General features: G+C 36.2%; 1 protein-coding gene across 1 annotated transcript; it reads right to left on the bottom strand.

The window, feature by feature from the left end:
* Positions 1 to 15835: 15835 nt before the first annotated feature.
* On the bottom strand, positions 15836 to 17465 carry LOC112525584 (aromatic-L-amino-acid decarboxylase-like). Its single transcript, XM_025135769.1, has one exon. It carries the CDS (start codon positions 17376 to 17378, stop codon positions 15861 to 15863), a length of 1518 nt encoding a protein of 505 aa, XP_024991537.1. The 5' UTR covers positions 17379 to 17465; the 3' UTR covers positions 15836 to 15860.
* Between the last annotated feature and the right edge of the window lie 2880 nt (positions 17466 to 20345).

Here is a 20345-nt window from a genome sequence, read left to right as displayed (position 1 = left end):
ATCAGAGTCATAATTAATTACGTTTTTTTTTATCATGAATAAGAAAAGAACCAACGGGAGTAAGAGCAAGTTCTTGATATGGTTAATAGAAATAAGCTGACAAACGGGTGATAAAAATTGTACAACTCAAGTATGAGTAAATTTTTGGGTTTCAAAGAAGGAATGTCGTTTTTCTTGAATAAGGCATGACAAGTAATATATAAGAAAAGAAACGGTATGTAGGGAGATTTGGTCATCACACTTGACGGATCACGTTGAATGTCCTTTGGCCTTTGATCGTCTTGCAAATATTGACCACACAACTCAGTTCAACTTCAACTTAACCAAAGTCGAACCAAGCAGAAAAGGGCAACAACCCGATAATTTAACAATTGAACGCTTTAAGTGCATAATGCAAAAAGATAAACCGGATTCCCAATACAAGCTACGTAGCAAATGAAAAAGTAATTAATTCGATGCAAGATAGAGTAAAGTAAATGGATATAAAACAACATCATGTGAAAACCAAAATTTGGTGAAAACCATGAGTAAAGGAGACCACTGAGAAGTCCACTATAAATGAAAATGACAATACTTGGCTACAAATGGAGAAAAACACAAATTTAATGCCTCTGGTTCTTATATATGTTTTGGGAGCATTTAATCTTGGTATATGAATATGGAGAGGACTAAACAAAAAAGAGGCCCCAACTGCTCCTAAAAATTGGAGTGTCGCCCGTGCCTTAGCATCGATCATAGCACTCCTCGCATGCGATCAATTGCACTACAAAGAAAAATGGACCATCATGGCCCGTCGAGGACAAAACAAACACCATAGACATGAAATATGTCGATAATCGATCCATAAAACTTCAAACGATGACCTAAAGTGGTAGGTACACCTTTGGTAACCATAACCGTCGAAGAATCATCAGTAAATTGTTGTCGAGATATAATTGGATGGTGATTTATGGTTTTTCATTTTAATTCCTTAATAATTACAACGGCTTATGGACAAATTAGACCCTTGATAAAATTCCATTGCAAATCGGTCGGTAATCACCATCCGTTTGATATTGATGAGTTTGTTTAAATTGGTTCTTCACTCACTCTTTAACACTCTGTTTTGCTTGATCAAAATTGATTTAATATTGTATTGATGAAGAATACCTGCTCTATTTATAGATAGAGTTGTACAAGAAAAATAAATAAATAAAACAAGCAAAAGACTAGTTCAACTAGGACCTATTCTTAAGCCTTCTTTATAAGAGAAGACTTCTTATTCAAAACTACTTATCCAAAAATGACCGTTCAAGTAGGTGCTGAAATAGTAATAAATCACTCATCATATCCTTCCCCAAACTGAGAATGCCATGTGCAACTCAGTTTGCTCCTTGAAAATGTTGAACTCCAACCATGTTGGGTAACTTCAAGAACGTGTCGAGTTTCAACGACTTTGTCGTTATGTCTGTGAGCTGGTCTTGTGTTCCACAATGAATTAACTCAATCTCTCCTTTGTTGACTAACTCACGTAAGAAGTGGAACCTTACCTTAATATGTTTTGTCCTACCATGAAAGATAGGATTCTTCGAGAGCTTTATCGAGGAGCTATTGTTACATTTGATTGTTACACCTTTGCGCTGATTCTGATTGAACCCCTTAAGAATTTCTCTTATCCAGATGCTTTGGCATGCACAAGCTGAAGCTGCCACATACTCTGCTTCTGTAGTAGATAGAGTGAAAATAGGTTGTTTCTTTGAACTCCAAGTTGTTGTTGCTCCGCTCATCATGAAAACGTACCCGAATGTACTTCTGCTGCTATCGTAATCCCCAGTGAAATCACTATCCGTATAGCCCTCCATCGTATTATCATGATTACTTCTTTTGTAAAATAATCCCAAGTTTACCGAAACCTTAATGTGACGTAAAATCCTTTTGATTGCCATGAAATGAGCTTCTCTTGGGCATGCCATAAATCTGCTTAGAAAACAAACAGAAAACATGATGTCAGGTCTCGTGGCAGTTAGGTACATTAAGTTTCCGATTAGTTGCTTATACAAAGATGCATCGACTTCTTCTCCACCTTCCTCCTTAGAGAGCTTGGTTCCTGGTACAATAGGATTGTTTATTGGATTGCAATCTGTCATTCCAAACTTATCTAGAACAGCCGCTGCATATTTGTTTGGCACAAGAAGATCCCGTTCTTTGTTTGATTAACTTCAATACCCAGAAAATAATGCATCCTTCCAAGATTTGTTATCTCGAGCTTTTGCTTCATAGACTTCTTAAAACTTTCACACCGTTTTTAATTGTTTCCTGTGAAAATTAAGTCATCTACATAAAGACTTACAATAAGATAACTACTACCTGTTTTTCCCTTAGTAAACAAAGTATGTTCATGGCTGCATTTGACAAACCCTTCACGAACAAAGTATTCTTCAATCTTGTTATACCATGCTCTCGACACTTGCTTTAAACCATATAAAGCTTTCTTGATTTTGTAGACTTTATGCTCCTCTCCGCTCGAACATATCCTTCAGGTTGCGCTACATACACGGTTTCTTTTAGAACTCCATAAAGAAATGCACTTTTTACATCTAGTTGGTAGACAATCCAGCCTTCATGTGCAGCTAACGCCAAGAGCATTCTTATGGTATCCCATCTCGCAACAGGTGCAAACACCTCTTCATAGTCGATGTCGTACCTTTGTGCATATCCTTTTGCAACGAGCCTTGCTTTGCACTTGTCCACCTCTCCTTTCTCATTAAACTTGGTCTTGTAGACCCATTTAACTCCTATGACAGTCGCACCAGCTGGTAAGGTTACCAAATCCCATGTCTTATTCTTCTCGATGGCCTCTATATCCAAATTCATAGCAGCCCTCCATTTTTCTTCTTTAGCTGCTTCGGTGTAACTTACTGGGTCACTATGAGAAGCATACATGACCAGATATTGTGTATCTTTGTAACACCCCAAATCCACACATTGCATATAATACATATTTCATATATAGAATACATGTTTTCCCCACATAGGTCCTCGATACAAGAGTATAAAATACACAACCCAAAAATTCCAAAAGTACATGCTCTTGCATCCTAACATCTATGCTTCCAAAACAGCTAAACATATAGAGAAGTAATTCACATAACACTCTTTCCCTTATAATCATTACCTGTACACATAATTTGAAAACACGAAAATAAGGGTTAGACATGAATGTCTAGTGAGGTTCCCTTCTATGTAATGCAGGGTGAGGATCACCAAAACGTTTATTTCAAATCATTCAAATCTTATGAAGTAAAATTAAAAACATACTGCCTCGATCCATCGGACCTCTGGTTTCAAACAACACTTAGAAAATATTTCGACACAGGACCAGAGCCTCTCTGGTCTCTCGATCCATCGGACCTCTGGTTTCAAACAACACTTAGAAAATATTTCGACACAGGACCAGAGCCCCTCTGGTCTCTCTTCCAGAGCTTCTGGTCTTCACGACCAGAGCCTCTGGTTCTAAACCATACTTAGAAAATATTTCGACAACCACGACCAGAGCCCCTCTGGTCTCTTCCAGAGCTTCTGGTCTTCATGACCAGAGCTTCTGGTTCCAAACCATACTTAAAATATAATGACATCTAGGACCAGATCCCCTCTGGAACTTCTGGTCTTCACGACCAGAGCCGCTGGTTTCATACCACACTTAGAATATAATTTGAAATTTAGGACCAGAGCCCCTCTGGTCTCTCTTCCAGAGCTTCTGCTCTTCACGACCAGAGCCTCTGGTTGAACCAACCAGACTTGGAAAATATTTCAAAACCTTTTCAAAACCTAAGACCAGAGCCTCTCTGGTTTCTCTTCCAGAGCTTCTGGTCTTCACGACCAGAGCCTCTAGTTGAACCAACCAGACTTGAAAAATATTTCAAAATAGGACCAGAGCCCCTCTGGTCTCTCTTCCAGAGCTTCTGCTCTTCATGACCAGAGCCTCTGGTTGTACTAACCAAAACTTCACTCATATAATTTCTCAAAAATGGTTTTTAGATAAACTCTCAATCAATAAGATAGCCTTTTTCATAAAACAAACAATTATAAAAAGTTCATGTTCGACCAGAGCCTCTGGTTGAACTAACCAGAGCTTCTGGTTCAAAAGACATGACCAACTAGAGCCCCTCTGGTTCAACGCTTAACCAGAGCTTCTCTGGTCTGTTTTTCATAAAAGATTCTAAGTATAAAACTCATTTTCTTAAAACTTCAAAAGCATGATTTTGACATAGAAGCTCTTATCAAAAGATACAAAATCTTTAATCCAAATAAAACCTTTAGTAAAAACTTGCTCATCCTTTAAATCAATAACCAAAATCCTCTGGCCCAATAATGAGAACCAACCAGAGCTCCTCTGGTTCCTCATGAAAATATTCATTTTAAAAYAATAAATAAAAGYACTAAGCTTGCTTCTCAAAGATATAAAGCTTATTTTCCAAACTCATAAATTCATGAAAGATTTTGCAAAATGAATTAGTATCCAGTATTCTTTGATTATATTATGAGGGTCAATCAGAGCCTCTCTGGTCCTTGCAAGGTATAACCAAATCTCCTCTGTTTCCTTATAATCAATGCTTTTACCCAAAGCATCAACAGTCACGAATTAGATTATCTCCAATACCATCACATCATTACCATCATTTCTACTAAAGACAACATCTCTAAATCCTCAAATCACCAAGAAGTGAGAACTCCAATCTGTTGTAACTCCAATAGTTATCATGGTAAGAGTTAGGCGATGCCGAGAACGTCCCACCTTATACCCTCCAGATTATCTCCTTTACATGATGTTCCACCCTTATATCCTCCTGCTCATTAATATGAAGTAGWTCATCCAAAGACAGACCTTAGTTACCTGTCAGAGTGAACCTGTTCATAATCCTCAAACCAAATCATGGTTCCAACATAGGTTTATACTCAAAACCTTTTATTCTCAAGAACAATCTGTTCTCCCAAAACAGTTTAAAACTCTTGTTTTTCTGTAAACTCTTTCTAACTGTTTTAAAAACCCGGATACTGTTTAATTATCTCCACAACAGTTCCAACAATAGATTCAAACAACTTCTTCTCAAGGCTGTTGAAGAACACAAATCTGTTTCATATTTATCAAAACCAGATTCCAAAATAACAACATCATAAAACTGTTATAAACAGTTTATCATCTTAACTTCAAAACCAATATCAAACTCAACAGTTGATAATCAACGGTAGTTTAAAAATCATAGTTTTTACTCAACGGTAGTTTAAAACTCACTTATATCCTCAAAGCAAAATCATAAACCAAACTGTTTAAAACATTAATCTGCATCCTTTTTACCCAGAAACAGATTCGAAACAGTAACAGCTTATCTGCTGTTTAAAACAGTATAACATCTTCGAAATCCAGATTCAACAATTAAGCCACAAATACATAAAGGAATCAGTTTCAAAACTACTCACAGTTTATAATCGACGGTAGTTTAAAAACTCACCTTATCAAACAGCTTTCTTGATGAAAATCACACAGCAAAAGCTTTATTCTTAACACAGAATCTTCAAGAACACCTTAACTCACACACAGGTTCTTTTCTAAGAGAGTGACAGTGATAAGGAYAACCTTATCAAACTYTTCTTTAAATACTCTCACCTAGGCGGTGGAGGATTTTAATAATAAAACTTCAAAGGCGGTGTAATCTTTTGTCCAATAGAAATAACTTTGGGCGGTGGATTTTGCATTATAAAATTCATGATTTCTTAACCATGAAGATATAAGTTTTTCAATAATAAAATAATGATTCCATCTAAATCATTTAAACACAATAAACACCACCTCATGTATGCTTCACACCACATGCATACATGTATAAATCATTTATGGCATGTCATCTTTTCACATATATGCATGCACAATATCACGTTCACATATATAGTTCATGCATTTCTACTTTGGTATGCATATTTCATGTAATCCATATAATAAACATGTATAAATTACCTCAATCCCAGGTTGTTTCAAACCTGGTTATAACAATCTTCTTCGTCTTCCTCGAAAAGTCCTTCCCTACTTTCATAATCCTACAAATAACTTGGCGGTATCTTTTTCTTCCTTCTAGAGTTTCAGACGTTTCAGGATGAACTTCAACAGGAGATATTTCAGCAGGGCTTTCAACATCTTCATTCGTTCCATTGTTTGAGCGAACTTGCTAAGATATAACACTTGATTGATTAGAAGAACTAGGTTCAATTTCCTCGGTACCTTCTTCTTTGTCAACTATTACCAAGACATCATCTTTTTCTTCTCTTGAAGTCCTTCCCCAATTCCAGCCTTGTTGTTCGTCAAATATCACATCTCTACTAATCACAACCTTTCGTGAGATTGGGTCGTACATTTTATAGGCTTTGGACTCTTCACTAATGCCCAAAAAATGCACTTATGGTTCTTTTCATCCAACTTTATTCTCACCGGGTTGGGAATATGAACGTGACCAACACACCCAAAATTTTTAAAGTAGTCAACATTAGGCTTGTTGTTACTCCAACATTCTTGTGGTACCATAGTCTTTTACTACGGAAGTGGGGCTTCTATTTAGGATGTGTAAAGCCCACTTAGTTGTTTCACCCCAAAATATCTTTGGCATATCCTTCTCACTTAGCAGGCATCGAACCATCTCCATAATAGTCCGATTTTTCCTTTCTGCGACACCGTTTTGTTGTGGTGTATACGTTGTTGTCAACAGTCTTTTGACGCCATTGACGGCACAAAATTCAACCAACTCCTTCGTGTTAAATTCTCCTCCTCGATCACTCCTTAAGCACCTTAGTTTTGCCCCGACTTCATTCTGAACCATAACTTTAAATTTTTTTAAGGTGAGCAAACGTTTCGCTTTTCTCGGACAAGAAATAGACCCACGTTTTCCTACTGAAGTCATCAATAAACATTAGTACATACCTTTTCTATCCTGATGATTTAGGTGTGATCGGACCACATAAATCAGTGTGGACTAGCTAAAGAGGTTCAGTTGCTCTATAACTTGTAACCTTCAGAATCGAGGCTCAATGTTATTTTTCTTTAGCATAGGTTTCACATACTTCTCTCACTTTTTTTATGAGGGGCAGCCCTTTCACAAGCTGTTTTTTTGACAAACAATATAAACTTTCTTGGTTCAAGTGACCGTACCTTAAATGCCAAAGCCTTGACATTTCTTGCATCATACTTGACGTTTGTAGGCATGATAAAGTAGGTACCTTAGCTAACAAAACGAACATTCTATTTGAAGTGATGTACGTACTCATAATCATTCCCAAATCATCATGAAATATCTTGAATGACCCGTCCTTAATCAGAATTGCTAACCTTCTCTCTTGAAGTTGTCCTAAACTGAAAAGGTTCATAGTTAATTCAGGTACATAGTACACGTTGCTTATCACATGGGTTCTTCCTTCTATAACAAGCCTTGCATTTCCCTTTCCACGTACCTGCATCCTTGTGCCATTCTCGAGCTTCACCGAGTGTGAAAATTCATCATCAAAGGTTGCAAACCACTTTTTATCTCATGTCATATGGTTGGAACAGCTTGAGTCTAAGAACCAAACGTCTTCCCTTTGTGCTTCTTCCTGTTCCAAAAATGCCATGAGAAGTAGCTCGTCCTTTTCATCTAACTCAGTGTAATTAGCATTTCCTTCCCAACTAGGGCATTCTGAAGCAAAACGACCCAGGTTTGTGGCATTTGTAACATTTGTAACATTCTATCGTCAATATGTAGCTTCTGCCACGACCACGACCACCTCTATAGCCACCTCGGTAACTACCTCTATAACCGCCTTTATGACCACCTCGGTATGATTCTCGTCCTATGTCTTCTGTTTCCTTCTCATCACTTGAAACCTTGAGAACTTGCTCTTCTTTGATGCTCCCTTTCATGCGTTGTTCATGAACTAACAAGCTACTTTGTAGTTCATGCAATGTAAGAGTATCAATATTATTGGACTCTTCAATTGAACACACAACATAGTTGAACTTTAAGGTCATCGACCTCATAATTTTTTCGGTCACGATACTCTCCAGAACCGTCTCTCCACACGTCTTCATCCTCTTGGCTATTGCAAGGGTTCTAGCAAAATAGTTGTTCATAGTCTCCCTTTCCTTCATGTGCAACATCTCAAACCTCTTTCGTAATGCTTGCAATTGAGCTCTCTTTACCTTCATTGAGCCCTGAAATTTCTGCTTCATGCTATCCCAAATCTTCTTGCTAGTATCAGTGTTGAGGATTGTGTCAAGAATGTCCATATCAATAGATTGATATAAGAAATTCTTGAGCTTCAAATCCCTCAATATGTCATCGTCTCTCACCTTCTTTTCGGCATTCGTTGGTGTGGCTCCTGTTGGCTTTGTGATTCCTTTTTCAGTGAGATCCCAATATTCTTTGGACCGAATGAAGTTCTCCATTATTCTAGCCCAATGATCGTAATGGCCATCGAATTTTGGGATAGCTGGTATCACAAAGCCCTTGGCGCTGTTACTGTTATCTCCCATATCTGCCTCTATCTGCTTCTCTTGCTGAGTTTTCACACAAATAGACCCCTGTGTGATGGCTCTGATACCAATTGTTTAAATTGGTTCTTCAAACTCACTCTTTAACACTCTATTTTGCTTGATCAAAATTGATTCAATACTTAATTGACGAAGTATACTTGCACAATTTATAGATAGTGTTGTACAAGAAAAATAAATAAATAAAACATGCAAAAGACTAGTTCAATTAGGACCTATTCTTAAGCCTTCTTTAAAGGAGAGAAGACTTCTTATTCAAAACTACTTATCCAAAAAAACCGTTCAAGCAGGTGCTGAAACAGTCATAAATCACTCATCATGTCGGGTAAATAAAAATAGGTGTAGAGACTCGATGGGAAATTATGAGTATTACATTCATACATAACTTCCATACAAGGTTAGCATGATTAATGATATATGCCTAAGTATTAATTAGATGGTGTTGGTAAAGATATACATAAAAGAAACCAATCCCAACGAAAAGGATTAAGAAATGCGATTGGATATTTGACTACCCCTTTTCCTTTATGGGAAGATATTCATGATAAACAATGGTTTTCGAGTTAATTTCACAAACATGAAAAATACATATTTTAACGATTTATTGACGGTTATATCCGTCGAAGGAACTTTAACATCCGTTGGGGTTTTTTCTTGCCCTTCTATATTATCAACGGATCTTTCCCTCTAAAAACCGCCAGTTATGGGTGTTCCTATCGGTTGCTTCCATCAATGATACTGTGTTCTTTTGTAGTATTGTATGTGATTCTTGGTACAAGTCTTCAAAGCAAGAGACTTTGAAAACACACAATAACATATGGTCTTATTTTTGGCTAGCTAGTTGTTCGAAGGGCCATCCTTTTTAATTGTTTCTTGTAGGTTTGTTCACAATTTTGGTGTTTTGATGTGGTACAAATAACTCGGTTGACCAACTTGTAGATAGAAAGGTGGAAGGCAAGGAAAAGCATGCCAAATTAAAAAAAAAGCATCTCTCGTTCCATAAGAAAGTACGAGGCTTGTAGGCAGCCCATGGAAAGGAATTGATGGGTGGGAGGGATGGATGAGCACACTACGTCCGGTGGTTCGACTCAATTTGTGGTCCCAATTAAATTCCTCATTTGAGAATGTTCACATGGTTTAGGAGGTTTGGATGTTGGTTTGGAATAATGGTTCGAATATTTCAAGCGATTATTAAGCCGTTGGTAATGGAAGTATGTCACTAAGTTACATTTCGATTGGATCAATTTTAAAGTTTCATAGAGAAAGACATTATGAACATCTATTAGATGAAGCTTCTAGTTATTTGAAGCTACAATTGCCAGAAAACTCAGACTGTCACCATGTATGCCACAGGGGCAAAAATGTCTTAGCGTACAATTCGTTCAACCAGATGATGAAAATCACTAATTTGTCTTTCAACCTTCTAAGGGGAAATTTTTCCATGATCCTAGTACCATTATCTTCCGTTGATCAAATCTTTTTCAGAGATTGTGTCTCAACACGATTGTTTACATATAAAGAAATTTCAGTGTTTCATAAAAAATGTCATAACTAACATAACGTATTAAGGCATGAGGTAGTGTAAAAGAAAACTGGTTGGAATGATGGACAAACTTCTCTTGAAAAAGTTATGTGTCACGTAGTCTTAATGACAACGATGTTCTTATAATTTCTGACCCAAATTATGTTTGTCTAAGCTACTCAAGGCATCATGGATATTCTCTAGAACTGTAGATGATGTGGTAGTGGTTGGCTCAATTGGAGGGTCATAGATGGGAAACGGGCATTCTCTTGAAGTGCACCATGGTCTTCCACATCATCTATAAATTTCACCAAGTCCTCTCCAATAGAGGGACCATCATTCTCAATAGTGGGTATGATATGTGGGGTTATAACTTTCAGATAAGGAAATGCATGCTCATAAAACTTCACATACCTTGACATAGAGAATTTCTTTATTTCAAAATCAAATAAACTCCACCCTTTTTTACCAAATGGGTATCCTGCAAAAACACATTTTCGACTTCGGCAAGTAAACTTAAATAACTGACTAAGCCATGCCATAAGGGGTCATCCTCCAAACGGGGCGGGACACACCTAGCTTGTTGATCATGGACCAAACTGAAGCAACAAAGAATGTGTAAGTCGTGAAAAGAAGGTGACCTGTCAAAAAGCATCTCATGGTGAGTTCTGTTTATGAGAACACTAGAAGGTATCCGGTTTATTACGTGACGGCAAAAAGAACGCATTCCACCCAAAAAAAAGTTCGCAATCCACTTTAAAATAGTAAAACATGTTTCTCTCCGCTCCTCTATATTGTTGGGGGAATAACCACACAAGGTGTTTGATATAAAATCCCATTTGCCACGAAATGATATTTCATAAAGTTAAACTCCATATCATCATTGCTACAAACAAGTTCCAATTTTGGAAAATTGCTGATTAATCATAGAAATAAAGGACATATACTTCTTGTTGTCAATCACCAAAAATACGCACTGTTGGAACAAACTAAAGAACACAAAATTGCAAGAAAGATTATGGGAATCAAGGGCTGTTCCCTTGAAGAAAAGATTTCACACTCAAATAACTAAGATTTCATATATTTTTCCACTGTTCCACGATTTTTCACAGAGATATATAGATACATATTATAACAGTTAATAAACTGTTGTTTAACTACATTTTTATAGTTAATAATAATCTTTAACTGTTATTAAGTCTAGATTAATTATTTTCCACTTAAAACTCCCCCTTACACAAACATGACTATTTATACACATGTAAGCCAACTGTTGTGACCCTTCTAATCAACACAACGGTTAACATAAACCAAATAACTACCCAACCGTAAATTGGTATAACTAACTGGACTGTTGGTCTAGCTTACTGTGGTCTAGCTTACTTTCAACACGCACATAGTTTAGGAATACTTATCCACTATACATAAAAATAAGGAAAATCAGAAGTAGTTTCATCACACGGACCCTAAAAATTGCAATGTATTAACTCAAAAGGATGAGTTGATTATTAAGCATATCTATAGAATGTTTAACAAGATAACAAATTTTAAATGCTCTATTTAAATGACCCTTATCATTGCTAAAAAAAGGAAGTAGCTTTACCACGTTTTCGAAGGGATGATCCAATTGATTATGCCATAGTTCCAATGGCTTCGAATTATCAACCAAAACTGATTGCACCTTCAATCCTTGCCAAAGGTAGTAATGTTCGTTCCGATTATGACTCGTACCAATCACCTTCCTTGAATACAAGTCTTGTGTATCACATAAGTTAGAGTAAAACTGGATAAAGTAGTTTATATTATCATTAAGCTGTGAAACATAAATCAATTTGCGATTTACTTTGGGAACAAAGAGGACATGTTGGAGGATAACAATGGTTATCAGTCTCACAACACCCTCATTAGTAGCGACATTTATCAATCATCCAAGCATTCGTTCCCAACTTTCTTTGCATCTAGTAGACTAGATTCATCATCAATAACATGACTAGAGCGTACACTTTATATTATCCAAACATTCATCCCCAACTTAACATGCAAACAATCATAAGTAGTCTATGGTGTACTTTGAGGGATACGAATATTGTCAACGCCACACACCATTCAGCATGTATCATATACTTGGTGCATGACGTCATTATCAATTGGTTATTTCATGAGTTGTATTTACCAACGCATCATTAGCACAAATACTACCATGACCACAACCACAACCAATCTACAAGATCTTTGATTTTCCTCTTACATTGCCTTTCCTCAATAATTACTTCCATATTTGTTTAGTACTGATATAGCATACCATAGAGGTCGTAATATCGTGTTCTATTTTGCGACAATAAGAGTATACCAGAGATCCGTTTTCCGCGATGTCCATTTATGGTTAGTATATGTTTCCTACATGGACAACAAACCCGAGCACCTCAAGTTTTTCACTGATGTTGCATGTGGTCCCCCAAACCTGTTTCTTGAGCAGTGTTGAAAAGGTCAATTCAACAAAGGATCAGATCTAGCAACAAAAGTTGATCACAATTGAGCTTAACATTCAAAACATAGCCCAAGAAGAAATTGTAGAATCCTTCATATTCTCATTGTTTCTCATGTTGTTTGCCAATGTTGCTACATTGACCATATTTGTAGAAAATCAAAGCCCCGTGTTTATCCAATTCATCTTGTAAAACATTTCATTTGCTATAATAAACAACTACATAGTTTTACTTTGATAATTTCAATTTGATGTCAACCTTAAGTTGTTAAGTTTGCTACTTATTCATGACTGATAAGTGTTCATGCAAGTCATACCATAATCATTTAATTTTACCATAATTAGCAGCATAGACCATATCTCATGACCAATTGTATTGGTGAGCCAATATACAAGTATGCCATGGATCCTATTTCATACAATGTAGAATGACATCAATGATGGTGCCATTGAGATATTCGAATTTTGAATAGTAAGAAAGAGCTATCTAGAGTTCACGAGTCTCGTGGCTAGGATTCTATTTCGAGATGTTGAGCATGTTGTGACATTGTTTTGATTTCTAATTTGTTGTCTTCAACCTCAAAACATAATGTAACTAATTTTAGGGTGCATAAGTTGAAATTGATATAAGTAGGTGAAAATATTTGATGTAATCAGTTTTTTGGCAACACTAAGATAATATGTGTTGTATCGAAGTTCAAAACTTTGACCTAAACCTTCTTCTGAAATGAGAATCAAAGGTTTGATATGCAACAATTGAATTTTTCAAAAGTCAATTTGTTTTATGAAGATCAAAGAATTCAAATGAGAATCGGTAACAATCCAATGTAGATTAATCATAGTCAAGGCCTATTTGCTGACAGAGGCCGAGGTGATCAACAATCTTCTATAGGAAGAAACCGTGGACGCTCCCAATCTTGCAAGCCATGATCTAGAGGGAAAGCAAAGACACGTGGCAACTGTAATTATTGCCACAAGCTAGCCAAGCCATTGGGTTAAAGACAGCTCGAGTTTGAAGAACAAGGACAAGTCAAAAGGAGAATCTTTAGCGGTTGCAACCGAAAAGAATACAAGTTTTTTAGGTTACATTTACACCACGACACGGAGATAAACGATGGGTGTTAGATACCAAAGCTTCTTGTCCAATGACACCTTTTTGTGATTGTTTCTCTACTTTCAAAAAAGTTGACGCTATTAATGAACTATATATTTGTATCATATCAGCTACAGATTTTATCAAAATTTATTTTGATTTTTCTAAATTTCGAATATAATTAGATCCGCAGTAAAGCCGTGATAATCTAAATATATTTGTCTCGAAATAGCTACGTATATTATCAAGATTTGTTTTGAATTTTTTAAATATCGAATATAATTAGATCCACAGCAAAGACGCGTCAAATCTAAATATATTTGTCTCGGATTAGCTACGGATTTTATCAAGATTTTTGATTTTAAAATTGAATATAATTAAATCTATACCAAAACCATGGAAAATGTAGTTTTTTAATTATTTAATGGCAGATTTGTGACGGATTTTTAAGTTTATCTTTTTATTTATTTAAAAAATAAGTGTTTTTTTTTCGTCGTCACTAATTCGTAACGAATATGTACATTTTGCACGAATTAACGACGGATCATACATCGGTCGCAAAAAATGTGAGTAAGAATAAAAAAAATCGGGTTCGTAGCTGATCTGTTGTAAATTAGTGATAGATCAGCCCGTAGCAAAAAGTTAGCTACTCTAATCGAAGATGATCGCTACCCTTAAATTTTTATTTTTTTCAAACGAAAAATAGGAGAATAATGTAAAAATATCTAAGTTATCGTTTAAGTAACGACTCTTTTAACAAAGTTAGCAACAGGGACCCAATAAATACTTAATAAATTGCATCCTATCAAGACCCATAATGTATTAAATGAACTCTATGAATCTAGTCATAATTTTGACGTAGCAGAAGGATCAAAAATATATTTTACTATATAATTTAATACAGAGACTTAATCATTTTAGAACATCTAAATTTGTGAAATCCGTGAAAATTTCTGTTTTAAAATTTGATTCATATAATTATTTTTCTATCTAATTATAATTTTTAATGTATCGACTAACATATATTTGTTTCATATTATGTTTATTTCAGATTGTATTTGTTTTATATGTGTTCGGTTTATAATGTGAAACTTTTTTGCATGTATTTTTTTTACAAACAAACTAAAAAGATTCATATTGAGTAGAAGTGCATGTACGTGAAACAAACACATATTACTTAATATTATAAATCTTAGTTTTTTATTAAAAAAAAAGAATCAAATGAACAACATATTATGTACTAGTTATCAAGTTTACAAGTTCATTATCTATACTATATTATAAAACATTTGATAAAAATTCGTAAAAACTATTTTTTATGCATGAAGTATTGTTTATTAATGTATATTACTCAAAATTCAATATTACAAATAAATTATGTGTAGGTACATGCAACTTATTAAAGTTTCATGTTTGAATTCGTGTAACTAACTATAAATAAACATAATCAAATAGAGGATAAACATCTTATTTTAATTATAAAAAAATCTAAAATATAATTAGAATAATCATTGAGTTCTAACAAAATACTTGATTATTATTTTTATAAAAAATTATATTATGAAACCAAAAAAATGAATTAAAGAAATACACAAAATATGAGAAATTTTAAATAGTTAGTTTCGTATTAATATCAATATATTTTTTTTCAACCACAAGGATGGTGTCTGATTGATTTGAGTTTGGGCTTCAAAGGTCAAAGTGTCTGGAGGTCTCAAGTTCAAATCCAAGGAAGAATAAAAATCCCCTTGTGGCCACAGAGATTCAAATGCGGTGACTCTGGACTACCCACAAAACAGGTGGTCGTCCTAGGATTAGTCGGCTCGCATACCAGATTGAATATCCAGGTTAATCAATATATATATATATATATATATATCAATTCTTTATGGTACCTTCGTATTTATATTTTATTCAAAAATAAAAATATTATTGTTTTTTCAAAACCACATAAAACCGTATTATTACATCAACTGAAACAAAAAAAAAACATTAAAATCGAGATGTATCTCGCTTTATTGTAGGAGTACCTTTCTAGTAATTATATATATATATATATATATATAGAATAAATTAAATTTTTAACAAATGATTTTTAAATATAATGTTTAAAATGATTTGAGAAAAGATACAAAAAAAATATGATTTAAGTTATTGATAGATTACAATCAATTTTATTATTAGTGAATAGTGATACACCAAGATCAAGAATTTAAGCATAACACTCCTTCACCAAAGCATCCGTCGTCTCCTTTATTAGTTCCCAAGCGGCAACCACATGACAATCTTTCGTCAGCGTTGCTCCTACTGCAAACCTCAGTAAGTAAACGCCACCAACCACCGTGTGAGTCATGTAAACTCGCCCTGTCGAGTTCACTCGCTCCAACAACATCTTGTTAAGGAGCTCAATGTAAGCCGAGTCGAAGCCGTTGAATTGTTTTAACCGAAAACACACCAACGAAAACCGTCGTGGCACCGTGATCTCGAACCTTGGGTCGGATCGTACAAACCGTTCAAACATTTTAGCCATTTGGATGTCTGTGCGGATGTGGTTTTGTAGGTTGGTTACACCGTAGCTACGTAAAATGAGCCATAGACGTAGCGACTTGAACTTTCTACCTGTACCAACTTGCCAATCTTTGTAACTCACCACCGAGTCTGACTCGCTAATTTTGTTTTTCAAGTACTCCGGATTGGTGCTGAGTGAATCGACGATAAGATTCGGGTTCTTCACCCAAAGGCAACAACAATCCAAATAAGTAAGTAGCCATTTATGCGGGCTAAGACTCAGTGAGTCGACCAGCTCGACACCTTCAAGAAAATGGCGATATTCTGGACATATGCATGCACTTCCGCCATAGGCGGCGTCGACGTGGATCCAGATTCGATAATCGACTGCGACGTTAGCAAGGTGTTTGATAGGGTCTATTGCAGTAGTGGAAGTGGTCCCCATGGTCGCACATAGATAAAGTGGGACTAACCCTTGAGCCACATCAGCTTCTATGACCTTCCGAAGCAGCCTTGGGGAAAGAGAAAAATCATCTTCGACAGTGGTCGGTAAAGATCGAATGTTATGTGGATGAATACCAGCTATCTTGCAGACTTTCATGTAAGTTGAGTGAGTTTGATCGGACCCGTACACGACTAATTTCCCTATATGTTGGACGCCAATTTCTTCAAGGACTCGATCTCTAGCCGCAACAAGTGTGCACAAGATCGACTCGCTTGTGGTCGATTGTAAAACCCCACCTCCAGAACCCGAAAACATGAAGCTTTTCGGCAACTGGAGCATGGTGGCGAGCCAATCCATGACCACCATCTCGAGCTCGGTGGCAGCCGGAGAAGCAAGCCAGTTGAATCCAACTGCGTTAAAGCAATTGCACAACATTTCTCCTACAAACGCGGCCGAACTTACAGTGGCCGGAAAGAATGCAAAGAAGTTTGGACTCAGCCAATGTGTCATACCAGGGATAATATCATTTTGTACATCTCTTAAGATGATGTCAAATGATTCTGGTGTATTCGGTGGGGTTTTCGGTAGCCGGTTTCTCAGGTAACCAGGCTGAACTTGGCTGAGAACCGGGTAGTTCTCAATGTTCTTGTAGTAATCAGCGATAAAGTCCACAGCTTTGTGGGCTTTTTCACGAAATTCTTCAGGGTCTAAAGGCTTGAACTCTTTGGAATCCACAGACTTGGACATGGTGAAAAACTCAGATTCAAGACTACCCATTTTATCAAAACGTATTTATGTATCAAAGAAGAAGGATATACGCTTATGGTTTTGAAAGATTTTGAAGAGAATAGCGATGGAGGAAGAGATGGTGGTTATCTCTCTCTCTCTCTGTGTATATATATATATGTATATATATGTATGTGTATACATGGAAATGGCGGTCGATGTTGAGACGAGAAGGGAAGGTGTTTGTTCGTTGTTGTCAACTTGATTAAATAGGTATTAATAGTAGGGACCAAAAAAGCAGGTGGCGTACTAAATGACGATAATGTAAATGTAATATTTATCGGTGTAGCCTTGTTTTGTAGTGTTATTTATTCATGTTTTTTTCTCTTTTATTATATGTATTTATATGATTGATGAACATACAAAAACATAGAAAAATTCAAAATGGGTGATGTTTTTAGATGTTGTGTAGCCCTGAAATTTAATTCCAATCGGGTCGGGGACGGTTAACGGTTCAATTTATTTGCGTAGGGTGTGTGGTGTATGAATTTTGGTTTGGAAGTTGGATGATGTTAATTAATGAATAGATGATGTAGACCGAATAACATCGAAAAACGTGCAAAAAGAATTGTATATTTCGAATTACGATAAGATGCTTTATCCTATTGGAGACGGCCAATCCTCCTCATACATAGGAATATTGCCCGCAACGGTTTTTTACTCATAAATCATATTTTATAGAGTTGTTTGTTCACCTCTTAATAGTTCAATTAAGATGTAGCATTTGAATCGTTAAAAGATGAATCTTGTTGGATTAAAAAAAGTTTTTTAATGGTTCTAAAATCCTTTGAATGATTATGCATCATAGGCCTTTTTTAACCATTCAGCACCCTAGTTTTATTATAAACAATTATTCAACAGTTATATTTCATTTTGTACTATATCATGAGAGTCTCTTAATCATTCTGACCACTTAATCATTCTGTATCAAACCATTCAGAAACTATGAAATCGCCTCGGAAGCTTTGATTTTGAATTTTTCTCAATTTTGAATACTTTTTAGATTTTAGATGTTATTTCTTTTGGAATGTAAATCGGATGAGATTGAGAATTTCGTTTAATTAGGCTCTATCTTATTTGGGTCATTTTAATGTTCTATGTCAATTTTGAAGTTTTGTGTGAAATTGTGAAAGAAATTATCCTATATACCTTATATGTCCATGTTGTAACACGCACGTATGCACACGGGTTTTTTTTTTACTAACCTAATAATAGGTGTTAACTATGTGAGTGAATTTTGACTCTTAAAACTTTAAAATATATGGGTTAAGTTAATCATGTCATATTTGTAATAAATGAAAAACTGAACAAAAATAAACATTGATGAATGTTTTTGAATAGAGGTAATTGTGAAAAAAATCATGGCATATGAACACATAAGAACAATTTTATTGAATACATATGAACATCATATAGTTATGAACACAATCTTATGAACGTCTTATGTATGGTTATGAACACATTCGGATGAAAACCTTATGGTTATGAACATATTCTTATTAACACATATAAACATCATTGAATATCATAAGACTGTGTTTCGTACATGGGACAGGACAGGACAGGATAGGACTGACAAAACTCACTGTCCCATGTTTTTGTGCAGCATGGGATAGAACAAGAAGTCATTGTCTTACGTTTGGAGCGACATGAGACAACATGGGACAAAAGAGACTTTTTTTGTTCCACCAAAATAGGTGGAACAAGATGGGACAAAAATAAGACAGAAATCAAAATATTACTAATCTATCCTAGTTTGATATATAACCTTACTATGGTATTTGTTTTAGGGGTCATCCCCTCTAGTTTCGCCCCCCGTCACCACTTGCGGCCACCTCCACCTCCACTTCCTCCTCCTCTTCCACTACAATAACATCCTCCACCGCCTCCACAACCACCGTCCACCAAGTCCATCCTCACCTCTACCATAGTCGACCATCGACCACCATCGTCCATTGCCGCCACCACTACCACGGTTCGCCACCTCGAACTCCTCCTCTACTACAACAACCTCCTTCACCACCGCCTGTTGCCACCTTTACAACCACCATTGCCCACCGCCCACCACCATCCATTACCACCAACACCACCACCATTGGCCACCTCCAAATCCAACTATACCGCAACAACCTTCTCCATGACCTTCACAACCATTGTCGACCACAGACTACCACCGTCTATTGCCACCTCTATAACCACTATCGACCACCAACCACCACCGTCAACCACCGGCCACTATCGTCCATTGCCACCTCTACAACCACTATCAGCTACCAACCACCACCGTCTATTGCCACCACCACCATCGTTGGCCACCTCCAACTCCTCCTCTACTGTAACAACCTCCTCCACGACCTCCACAACCACCATCGGCCACCACCATTCATTGCCACCTCACATCCATATTAAGCATCACCACCACTACTATCTTCACTACATCAGCCACAACCACTTCCTCCACCACTGTCAACCATCATCACCACCACAATCCACCATCTTCATGTCCTCTATAATCACCGTCGTCTACCAACCACCACCACCACTACTTCTACCTCAGTAACCACCACCACCCATTGCCACTATTACAGTCGGCCACCACCACCTCCACAATTACCAAAACTACCTCCACCACCACTACTACCATCAATTATATCAATTTTTTCATTCAAATGTGATACCAGTATATACGTATGTATTCATTGATATGAAAATTCTGAACAAATATTTGTAAATTAAATTCTTTAATGATTTACTTTATTTGTGTTAATTATAACTATTATATAATATTTATAATCATGAAATAACTTTTGGGATAACTTGTTTAGTTCTGTCTCGTCCAGTTCTAGTCATATCAAACATCAGACATACTTTTGTTCTGTCCATTTATATCCTGTCTAGGCCTATCCTCTTGTCCTGTCCAGTCCTGTCCGGTTCTGTCATGTTCAATTATGTCTTGTC

Source organism: Cynara cardunculus (assembly GCF_001531365.2).
Source record: "Cynara cardunculus var. scolymus isolate 2C chromosome LG 13, CcrdV1, whole genome shotgun sequence".
NCBI classification, from domain to species: Eukaryota; Viridiplantae; Streptophyta; class Magnoliopsida; order Asterales; family Asteraceae; genus Cynara; species Cynara cardunculus.
This window is presented reverse-complemented; position numbering and strand designations above follow the sequence as displayed.